Raw genomic sequence first — 12,065 nt, forward strand, 5'->3', positions numbered from 1 at the left:
CAAACTGTGTTGTGGTGATGTCATCTGTTTTCAACCCTGGGGACTCTAGAATGGCATTTCCCCATCCTGGGCCTATAGCTCACTCCTGCCCCACCCTCAGGCTTCTCCCTCTTTCTTCTCTACATTCTTCTCCTTTCTACTTCTCTGTCTCCTCCTCCTCCCTCTCCTCCTCCTCCTCCTCTTCCTTGTTCTGTGTTCAAGCTCTTGAACCCAGCTCAGCTCCTTTTTCTTCCTTCCCTCTCCCTCCTTTCCTGTTGGGCTCCGGGTACAGAGTTTAGGTGATGACAATGGTGAGAGTGATGGTGATTTTGTTGTTGTGATAAGTTTGGCCAGCCAGGATGTTCAGTCCCTCCTCCTCCTCTAATCTTCTCATCTTGTACCTGGATGGGAAGGGTGAGGAGGAGATCATTCACCCTAAGAAGGGGAAGTTCTGCTAGGAAAAGCAATCAATTAGGAAGAGAAAGGCTGGCTTGTCTTACAGATTTAGAACCTTTATGGGGGAGGAGGAGGGACCTGGAGGGTCACAAAGACTGTGGAGGGAGGGAAAAGAGAGATGAGAAAGAAGGGACCCCAGGCTGCTTCTCAAACACAGATCCTGATTGTTCTGAAAGGTGACTGGTAGGAAATGCACGCATACGTTTGGCACCATCCTCTCTACTTGGGGTGTGTTTGTCGTTAGCCACCGGGAAGCCACTGTCAGGTGAAGGATGCTCTGACAAATCCTAGCCGCCGCAGGATATTGAGGGGGCAGTGACGTTATTGTTACCATGGCTATGGACCCACCAGTTCCCACGCCCTTCCTCGTGCAGCACTTGTTAAATTCTTTCCACACACAGGCCCTACCCCTCACACATTGAGCAGAGTAGGAAGCTAAGGCCAATGCTCTCTGGCTGCCATAGATTTTGGGAGTGACACAGGATTTTCTGTCCCCTGTATCTAAAACGATAGTGCTCATCCAGGATCAGAGGAGCATGATCATTGACTTAATTTACTGTCTACATGGGAAGAGAAGATAGCATGCACATGAAGTGAAGGGCTAATTAACTCTACAAGAATACAAGAGGCCAAAACCGGTTTGGCTCAGTGGATAGAGCATTGGCCTGTGGACTAGAAGGCCCCAGGTTCGATCCTGGTCAAGGGCATGTACCTTGGTTGCAGGTAGGCAGCTGATCAATGTTTCTCATTGATGTTTCTAACCCTCTCTCTTCCTCTCTGTAAAAAATCAATAAAATATATTAAAAAAAAAAAAGAATACAAGAGATGTCAAAAGGGGGTTTGATGAAATGCCAAGTTAATGGCAGAGATGTCGGATAGGATCTTATGAACGTTTTATGTATTAAAATTGCAGATATCACCAAAAGATGAACAAGATACATTGCATATATTTGCAAGTAAACATATGTTCCCTAGAGCCCACTTTCAGACCAACAATAATTAATTAAGCCTTCTTCAGGTCAGATGTAACTCACAACTGTGTTATACCCTCAGCATTTCTTCCAATAGGATTATCTGTTCCCAGAAGCCATCACAAGGCCTAAGAAGATTTGCAACAATGGGAAGGATTTTTTCCTTCCCTATAATGAACAGATTAAAGGCTCAATCCCAAGGTCTGGCTCTGTGTCTGAGCATAATTGTCCTGTGAGCCGCTCTGAATGGTTTTCTCTTTTCCTGTGCCCTCAGGAATGTAAAGTCATTTTATTTTTTTTGGGGGGGGAACAAACATGTATTAAAAGTCAACAGAAGACGTTACTTTCAGCAAAGTTTGTATTCAGGAAGAGGTGCCCCAAATGAGTTCTTTTTAATATCAAGTTCTTAGGAAAATACTGATATTACTCCAGGCCATTCAAGGCCAAGATTGCTTTGTGGCAACTTTCAGAAGGGCATCTACTCCATTTTCTTGGTGATTGACATGTATCCCCCATGTATCCCCGGGGGATACATGCCAAGATCATCATGAGTATTTTGGCCCATCAGTGCCAGGCTTAACTTTCAGGTCAGCAAGAACTGTTAATGAAAATTATCCATGGCCCTAACTGGTTTGGCTCAATAAATAGAGGGTTGGCCTGTGGACTGAAGGGTCCCAGGTTCAATTCCAGTCAAGGGCATGTACCTTGGTTGCAGGCACATCCCCAATAGGGGGTGTGCAGGAGGCAGCTGATCGATGTTTCTAACTCTCTATCCCTCTCCCTTCCTCTCTGTAAAAAAAATCAATAAAATATATATTTAAAAAATTATTCATGACATTTGTTAAAGTGATCATGTCGCCTCTTCATCTGTCTCAAATATCCCCTGCCTCTCTCTTATAACGACACTTGAGATTGCATGTAGGCCCCACCAGGATAATCAATCTTCTCACATCCAAGATTCTTCACTTCATCACATCTGCAAAGTCTCTTTTGCCATATAAAGTTCCAGGGATTCAATCCTATATATCTTTGGGGCCATCACTCAGACTACCACCCAAGCTAATAGCAAAAGGGACACAGAAACTTATCATAAAGAGAAAAAAAGGCCCATAGGACCCTACTGTCCCTCCAATTGTCACAGGAAATAATTTGGGACAGCGGTCGCCAACCTTTCGGACCTCACGGATCTCCGGTTGGCAACCGCTGGTTTGGGGCATATTTTTCTAGATTTCTTTCTGTGCATACACTAACAGATGTATTGCTTTTATTCCCTTTCCTTTTAAAAATAAAAAATGGGATAACTTCCTACACAGCTCAGCAATTTGTCTCTTTCATTTAATAATGTGTCTTTGCTGTAAGCTCTTGAAGAGGGAAAGGGATTTACTTTCATGGTGCTGTCTTCTCTGATGTAAAAATAGAAACTTTTCAGTAAAGCAAGTGACTTTTTAAAAAAATTCCACTTGAAACAATCTCCCAAAAACGTCAACGTTTTAATTTGTAAGAGAAAGGAGATTTCGAACCAAAATAAGGATAGAGGCTCCTTAGACCTCAGTATTTGGGGGGAATTAGAGAAAGGGCCCTTTGGTTATGTGTGAATACAGCCTGACCTACCGGAAGGTGAACTAGCCTGGTACCATGAGAGTGCATGTTTCCATGGTATCAGTTCAAATGAAGCATCTAGGTGATCTTAGCAAGCTGTGTCCAGTCTCCGGGCCTCAGGGTCCTCACCTTTGAAGTGAGAGTATGGGACAAGAGGTTTTTTAACTCTCCTAATGATTTTTCCATTGTGCAATTTTGGAAAGGTATTGCTGATATTCTAGTAGGCTAAGAGACCCTGTTTGAATAACAGACCTTTTACTAACTTGCTATGAACTTGAGCTAGACCAGGGTTGGGGGAATGTCTGGACCAAAGGCTGTATAAGGCCTGGGAAATCAACTGGTCTGGTCCTGCCAAGGCATTAGGGGTGAGTTAATTAAATGTTTGACCAAATATAGCAAGCTAATTTTTTATTGATTTTTTTTTTATAGAGAGGAAGGGAGAGGGATAGAGAGTTAGAAACATCGATGAGAGAGAAACATCCATCAGCTGCCTCCTGCACACCCCCTACTGGGGATGTGCCTGCAACCAAGGTACATGCCCTTGACCGGAATTGAACCTGGGACCTTTCAGTCTGAAGGCTGACGTTCTATCCACTGATCCAAACCGGTTTCGGCTCAGGCTAATTTTTAAGTTGATAATTTTGTATGGCCTTCAAATGGTATAAATATCCGAATGGCCGATGGCAGAATAAAGGTCCCTCACCCCTGAACTAGACAGTCAGGTCTGTTGGGCCTCAGTTTATTCATCTGTAAAAATGAGCAGGCTGGACTAGAGTGTTCTTGAGATCCTTTCTAATTCACACCTTCTAAGACAATGAGTCTCAAACTTCAATCTGCCTAAGAATCCCCTGAGGATTTTATTAAAATGCAGAGTCTGATTCAGTAGGTCTGGCATGGTGTCTGAAATTCTCGGTTTCTAGCAAGTTCCCAGGTAAGACATGCGTGTCTGGAGGCTGCACTTTGAGGAACAAAGCATTTGCATTTTGAAATGTCAGGAAACTGTTCAAGACTTGGACATTAGTGAAAGATTACCGTGTGTCTGGTGGAGTGCTGGTCTGGGATTAACTGGTGTTATAGGCATGTACAATTTGCTTGTCTTTTATCCAGCGCTGTAAGAGTAGATGTGAAATACAAATAGTAATGGGATGGATTTTGTTTAATTGATTTCAGCCCTGAAGCAAAAGATGGCTCCCAAACATTCCTTCTACTTGTCCCGTAGGCTATCAGCCCCTTTGCACAATTATCCTCTGATTGCCCACATGTATGTGTTCTTCAAAATCCCTTTTAAACAGGTCTTACCTTTGCAATTCATTCATCGACTCATTGATTTATTTATAGCAAGCAACACTGGCCGGAGTGGGGAGTTGCAGGGTGGGAAACAATCTCCTCTGGAAGGTGAGGCAGGTATCATGCTTTCCTGACTCCCAGCCTGCTATCACGCGAGGAAGTTCGCTTTACCTCCCATCTAGGCTGGTAATTCTCCTTCCAGCCAGAAGGTCATGGAATATGGGGGAAGAAGATGCCTAACCATCCTCTGGCCCGGTATCAAGGGGGTGAGAGACCTGACCAAGCCTGGAGGGGGCTGTAGCTGGGATTTGAACCTGTCCTCGGGACTCCTCCAGCCCTCTATATACCACCCCCCATTTATTCTGGGGCCACTAAACCGATGGCCCTCATAGGTCTGCTGCATTTGTTAAGAGTTGGACCCCCGTGTGAGTGGAAGGGGGGTGGAGTGGGAGAGGACAATGGGGAAAGAGGGGACATATGTAATACTTTCAACACTAACGATAAAAAAGAAAAAGAATTTGACCCCCGCCCGTTGAGCATGGACCCATGAACCAGGAGGTCACGGTTAGATTCCCCATCCGGATTGCGGGCTCCATCTCCAGTGTGGGACCTGCAGGAAGCAGCTGATCAGTGATTCTCATTGTTTTTTTCTCTCTCTCCCTTCCTCTCTAAAATCAATTAAAAAAAATATATATATATATGTAAAAGAATTTGACCTCCAAGGTGTCCAGAGTTTCCTGATGGGAGACAGGAGGTGGAGGACGGGGCTTGGGGCGGTCCCTAGGAACGAGGGGCGGGTCCTTGAGTGGAGGGGCGGGTCCTAGGGCTGGGGGCGGGGCTTAGGACTGCGGGGCGCTCCCAGACGCTGCAGCGCAGACAGCCCCGCCCCCCGGGCCGCACCAACCCGGCCCCGCCCCCGCCTGTCTGTGCCTGTGGCGGCCGCTGTCGATAAAGTTGTTGTTCTGCCAACATGGCGGCGCCCATGCAGATCGCCGGGTCGTGTTCACCTGAGGTGGGAACCGAGGCGTAAGGAGCCGCACCGGCCAGAACCTGTGGGCAGGTAACCCCTGAGGGGGGCCAGCGGGGCGAGGCGAGGTCCGAGCGCCTCTCCCCGGACCGGGAGGGTCCGGTAAGCCGGGGCCGGAAGGGAAGGTGCAGCCTGGGCTAGGTGGTCTCGGGGCCGTGCTGTTTCCGGACCGGAAAAGCCTCTGCGATCCGCTGGGCAAGTCGCTGAGCTCTGGGTCTTGGGCTCTTTGAGCCGTAGATCCCGCCGGCAGCTCCGGGCCCTTCCCGGAGCGGCGCACGTGTGCACACAGGGCTGCGCTCCTCCCGCCGCTCCCGCCCCAGCCGGGCCCCGGGGCTGGGGGTTTGGACTCAGCGAAAAGCCATCCCGTGCCTCTCTGGCCCACAGGTTATTCATTGCTCAGCCATCATTTGGGCTTAACCCCTCATCATATGGAAAAACTGAGGTTCCAGACACGAAATACTAATTCTCCCGAGGTCCCACAGGAGATTGGTAGCTGCGAAAACCCAGATCTACCTTATTAGTAATAGTAGTATATCTGGTCTCCAAACGTGGTCCATTCAGGCTCATTTTCCCAGGTGCATGCGCACACACCTTCTTTTGGACGCACCCAAATGCCCTCACACGCTTCTCCTCCGTGTCCTGTTGCTTTGCCTGTCTTCTTCTAGGTTTCTCTGCCCATAAAGGGTTGTCAGTTTGGGTCCAGTTCTCAGGCATCTCCCTCCAAGGGAACATGCCACTACCCCCACTGAACCCTAAGCCCCAAGGGAGGCTGGGAGGATCACGGGATGTGGTGGAAGAAGAGACAAGATTCCAGACATCTGGGTAAAGAACTGGATGAGACAGATGAGGAAGAAAGGTGCCTAGCTGATCATAAATGCAACACTCAGCCACACACCTTTCACACTTACCCTGTGGGCATAGTCCTCTAACAAAATGGCTGTCCTGGTCAGCAGGAGGCAATGCCCATCAGGGCTTTGGTGGCAAGTGGGAAGTAAAGGAAGGGAACTTGGCTGAGCTCCAGAAAGTTCTATAAGAAATCACAGCCCTGCTCAGCTGGTGTTGCTCAGTGGTTGAGCATCGACCTATGAACCAGGAAGTCCTACTTCGATTCCAAGTCAGGGCAATTGCCCGGGTTGTGGGTTCAATTCCCAGTGTGGGGTGTGCAGGAGGCAGCCGATCAATGTTTCTCTCTCATCTTGATGTTTCTCTTTCTCACTCTTTCTCCCTCTTTCTTCCTTTCTGAAATCAATAAAAATATATTTTTAAAAAAAGAAGAGGAACGAAGTATTAAAAAAGAAATCATAGTCCTGAGTATATACTACGTGCTGAGTCTTGAGGACCCTCTAACACAAAGGGCCTGAACTTTTCTTTGAGTCTTAACACATTTTCCCGTATTGCTCCCCAGGGAGGTAGAATCAATTTACATACCCACCAGCACTGTATAAAAATGCACATTTATTGATTTCAGAGGAAGGGAAGAGAGAGAGAGAGAAACATCAGTGATGAGAGAATCATTGATCAGCTGCCTCCTGTATGCCCCACACATGTCCACAACCCAGGCATGTGCCCTGAATGGGAATTGAGCCGTGACCTCCTGGTTCATAGGTCAATGCTCAACCACTGAGCCACACGCACATTTCTTTTTCCTGCAAAAAGCTTTCTAGTTTCATTTGGTCCAGTGCATGGGAGAGGGCTTCAGCGTGGTTAAAAGAATGGCGGGTAGTTTTGGTAAGAGGCTCAGATAAAAGCCAGACACCAGGAGCTGCAGAGGGGCCTCTCAAAGGCCCCTAGTCATGCCTGAGGGTGAGCCCTCCATGCGTGAGGGTGAGCCTTTTGAAGAGATCCTCGCCCAGCCCAGCCTGGGGCCGGCCAGCCTGCGGAGGTGAGTCAGGTGTCGCCCATCTTCTTGATGAGTCGCACCTCCTCATCCAGGAGGTGGTCTTCAGGAAGTCGCAGAGATGAGGGTCTGTGCAGGTAGAACCCAGGGCCTGCTTCTCGACAAGGGCCTGCTTCAGTTCCTCTCCAGGCCAGGGCGGTTTCCATGGCGTCCTGGGCTTTGCCCACTCGTGCTTCTTTTCCGCCAACTCACAGAAGTGGCCCACGCCCTCGAGAGCCTCATGGACCTCGAGAGCCACATCGTCAGGGTTGAACTAGAAGCCCAGAGAGAGGCAGGTGAGGAGGCCCAGCCTGCAGGTGCGGGCTGGCCAGGGCGTTGACCGCAGCCTCCACCTCGGTGGAATAATTCTGATGAATCTGGGAGCTCAGGGTTATTCGGCAATAAAAGTTAAGGTAGGAAAAAACCCGGTGTGTCGGCTGGTCCCGGAGGTGGTTCTGAAGGTGGTGACTGGATGAGACGCAGGAGGGTGACTGGAGGCTGGAAGAAGGGGCATCCCTGCGTCCGTTCCGTCCAAAACACTCGATCCGGGCCCGCCGAGGGCACTGCCCACGCACTTTTTGGTTTAACAGATTTTTGCCAACCTGATAAGCAAACTATTTTCATTGTTGTTTTAATTGGCATTTTTGATTAATTGTAAAGTTGATCCTTTTCATATATTTATTAGCCATTTGTATTTACTCTTCTCTTTTTTCCTCTACTCATTTAAAAAAAAATTTCTTTATTGACTAAGGTGGTCCTCATCCCCCGATTCCCATCCCATGCATGCATATAAGCCTACCCAGTGGTCACGGACAAGGGGCTGGGGACATCCTTTTCAGGGAGAGAAATCATCCGAAGAGTAAGAGGAAAGCCTGCGAGGGGGCAGGGAGCCCTGGGCTGTGCTGAGTGGAAGGCCAGGCGCAGGAGGGGTCCCAGGCGCTCACCAGTGTGCTTCCTCCCCTCTTTCAGGGCCTCCCACCTGCTGAAGAATGGCTTCTGTGCGGCAGAGACTGGGTTTCTGTGTCTCTCTTCTGAAAAGGCAGCTAAAGGGAGGGCCAGATGTGCTCGGTTGGGGAAGGAGAGTCATTCCGGGATGTCAAAGAGGAATTTACAGTGCCACGGGCCAGTGGACGAAAGAGTATACGCTGCAGACGAGAAAGGACGTTGAGAAATGGTGGCATTCACGGATAAAAGAAGAGGCCTCCAAAACTTCTGAAGCTGATGTGAGTATCATGGGCGATTCTCAAAGGGTAGAGAAGAGGGGTTAAGGGCTTGGACTCTGAGGTTAGGCTCCCCGGTTCAAATTATTAAGTCCTAGAGGCACGGTGCACAGAATTTGTGCGCCAGTAGGGCGGGATTCCTCAGCCCAGCCTTCGCCCTCTCGTAGTCCGGGAGCCCTCAGCGGACATCCCTCTCGCAGTCTGGGAGCCCTCGCTTCTTACCGCCCACCTGCTCTCTGCTCTTTCCCGCTCGGCTCGCTGCTCCTCGGCACTGCCGTGGAGGCGGGAGAGGCTCCCACCACCGCTGGGCTCAACAGCCCTGAGCCCAGTTTCTGGCTGAGTGGCCCTCCCCCCGTGGGAGCACACTGGCCCCCCCCCCCCGTGGGAGCACACTGGCCCCCAGGGGGCAGTTCTTGCATTGAGCATCTGCCCCCTGGTGGTCAGTGTGCATCATAGCGACCGGTCATTCTGGTTGTCCCGCCGTAAAGATCGCTTAGGCTTTTCTTACATAGATGTGATCTCGAAGCAAATGACTGAATCTCTCTGTGCTTCCGTTTTCTTATCTAAAGTGGACAGTGATAGTAACAGTGCCCGCTGCTCCCTGGGACGCTTGGGAGGGTAGATGTAATGAAACAAGGCTAGTGCCTAGAAGAGACTCAGTGTGGAGCAGCATTTACTGGAAACTCGTCTAGACAGGAGCCACAGCAGGCGCCAGGTTCCTCCTGGCCCGTTGCAGAGTGGGGCGGCACAGAGGGTTCTGGCAGGGCCAGACATGAGACTCCAGAAGTGGCCCCTGGGCCCCTCAGCCTTCCCCTCCCCCAGCATGGCCCTGGCCTCCAACCCTGTTCTGTCACCCCAGCACCATGGTTTGGGAGGTACCAGCCCTTCCCTGGTATGACCTGGGGCTGGGGTCTGACCCGGCATTAGCAGCCGTACGAGTTAGTGGACCCGGGGCTTCTGGTCCAGATGCACCAGCCCAGGCTCTACCTGAATTACAATAATTGTCTGGAGTGCTTGGCTGGAGCCGGAGGCTGGCTGCTTCTCTGGGAGGCCAGCCTGCTGGGTACCAGGCTCAGATGCGTTAGCCATTACCTCTGGTGAGAAAGTCTGACGTTGAGAAAGGCATAGCATTTAACAAGTGAAATGACAAAAGGAAGGTTTGAAGGTAATGTGTAAATGTGCAATGCAAGTCTAACTCTTACTCATTAGGAAGTGACAAGTCTTCCTGGCAACATGATCAGACTAATCGAACTTAATATATTTTGGAAACAAATCTTAGGAAGCGGTTTAATTAGTTTTCTTAAAAAAATTTTTTTCTTGCCGAAGCAGGTTTGGCTCAGTGGATAGAGCGTCGGCCTGAGGACTGAGAGGTCCCAGGTTCAATTCTGGTCAAAGGCATGTACCTTGGTTACGTGCACATCCCCAGAGTGGGTGTGCAAGAGGCAGCTGATCGATATTTCTCTCTCATTGATGTTTGTAACTCTCTATCCCTCTCCTTCCTTTCTGTAAAAAATTAATAAAATATATTAAAAATATATATATATTTTTTTTCTTTATTTCAGAGAGGAAAGGAGAGGGAAAGAAGAATAGAAATATCAATGATGAGAGAGAATCATTGATCGGTTGCTTCCTACACGCCCCACACTGGGGATTGAGCCTGCAACCTGGGCATGTGCTGCCCTGACCATGAATCAAACCATGACCTCCTGGTTCATAGGTTGCTGCTCAACCACTGAGCCACACCAGCTGGGCAGGGTGCAGTTTAATTCTAAATAAGGACCTTAAACTGCTTTTGGTTTAGATTATAACTTAGTGACTTTCAAACATGTTGAAGTTAATAGTTTACTGATTTTGTGACATCTCATTCTTAGGCATATGGTTTTAAAAAAATTAAGTGGATCAAAATAAACTATTCTATATAATATGCAAATTGTCCCCTCATCTGGAAGTTTGACCGGGGGCAAGGCCTGCTGGCCAACCGCCTGTGGCCCCTCCTCCTGTCTGGCCTCACCCACGATTGGCCCCCCACTTTGATGGGGGTGGAACTGGCCAGCCAACCACTCCCTGGCCCCTCCCCCTGGCCAGCCCAGCCTGATATGCCCTGCTGGACCCCACCTGTGCACGAATTCGTACCCTGGGCCTCCAGTGTTCCAATAATTGGGTGGATAGCTTTGGAGATATTGTGGATGGGCCCTGGCACTCTGTCGGGTTTGAGGGGGGTGGTGCAGTGGAGAGAGCACCTGGCGAGGGTCTGAAGCCTCGCAGTAAAGGACTGGCTCTGCTCCAGAATTCACGCGAACTTGGCAACATTGTGAACCTCCTTGATCCTCACATTCCTCACATTATTTATCTCACAGGATTGTTTTGAAAATCAAATGGGGAAATGTGGCTGAAGTGTGTGTAAATGAAAGGTACAGGGGGAGAACACGTGTGGTGCGTCTCGTCAGGAACTGAAATACTGCTGATGCCGGAGGATTCGGGAGCATTTAGCAGGGACCGCCCTGTAGCCGGAGATACAGTTGAAACCCACCCAAATGATTTTCTGAAAGTTGAATATTTTGCCATCGTCATCCTAATTATCATCATCCTAATTAGAACTTCGATTTAATAAGCATATTACTGTGTGTCAGGCACCATCTGTCCATTTATTTTCTCATTTAATCCTGAAATAACCCTGGGGGAGGTATTATCCTCAGCTTAGGGATAAGGAAACTGAGGCTCGGAGGGAGGTTTGGCAATTTGCCCAGATGCACAACTCACCTGTGGCAGAGCCAGGATTCAGACCCAGTCATCTTTTAAAAATATATCTATTTTTACTGATTTCTGAGAGGAAGAGAGATAGAAACATCAAAGATGAGTGAGAATCACTGATTGGTTGCTGCTTCCTGCCCATCCCACACTGGGGATTGAGCCCAGAAACGGGCATGTGCCCTGACCGGGAATCTCAGGTGACCTCTTGGTTCACTGAGCCATGCCAGCCGGACCCAAGGATATCTTTTCCATTGATTTTTAGAGAGAGTGGAGGGGAAGGAGGAGAGGGAGAGACACACACACACATTGATTGGCTGCCTCCAACATGCTCCCCTACTGGGCTGGGGAACCTATAACTGAGGTGCATGCCCTTGACCAGGAATTCAAGCCTGAGTTTCCTCTACCCCACCTCCCCTTGGATCCAAGGTCCGGTGCTCTAACCACTGAGCTCACCTTTGATTTACAGATTGTAAACTGAGCCCAGAAAGACAAAGGAATTGGCCTAAGGTCTCCCAGCCAGTGGCAAAGCTGGGACCAGAACTAGGGCTCCAGGTTTCTGTTGAGTGCTCCTTCTCTCTGCCATCCTCCCTTCCTCCCAGCTCCGAGCCAGGTCTCTAAAGAGACCGAAATTATCTCTCTCCTGATGTGAGAAGCTGGCAAAAAGAATAGGACCTATTTATAAACACCGTCTTTTCCTTATTGCTTAAAATCTTAATTTTCTTTAAAGGTTTAAATTCTTAACTTTTATATAATTATGAAAATTTCCCTTTCAATTACATTCCTGCTTGGTTATAACATAAACTCCCATAATTCCTTCTCTTCTTTCCACCCACAGAGGTTAGACTGCATTTCTTTGTCACAGAAGAAAATGACTTAATTCACACTGAAAGCGAAAGGCA

At 48.8% G+C, this 12,065-nt stretch overlaps 1 protein-coding gene across 1 annotated transcript in view; it reads left to right on the forward strand.

The window, feature by feature from the left end:
- The first annotated feature begins 5,203 nt into the window (after positions 1 to 5,203).
- Positions 5,204 to 12,065, forward strand: part of LARS2 (leucyl-tRNA synthetase 2, mitochondrial) — an 88,974-nt gene continuing 82,112 nt past the window's right edge. The window contains exons 1-2 of the mRNA XM_036432057.2: positions 5,204 to 5,352; positions 8,165 to 8,418. Coding sequence (XP_036287950.1) covers positions 8,185 to 8,418 — 234 coding nt within the window. The 5' untranslated portion in view covers positions 5,204 to 5,352; positions 8,165 to 8,184. The remainder of the gene's footprint in view (positions 5,353 to 8,164; positions 8,419 to 12,065) is intronic.

The sequence above is a fragment of the Pipistrellus kuhlii genome, unplaced genomic scaffold (genome assembly GCF_014108245.1).
Source record: "Pipistrellus kuhlii isolate mPipKuh1 unplaced genomic scaffold, mPipKuh1.p scaffold_m20_p_11, whole genome shotgun sequence".
Lineage (NCBI taxonomy): Eukaryota > Metazoa > Chordata > Mammalia > Chiroptera > Vespertilionidae > Pipistrellus > Pipistrellus kuhlii.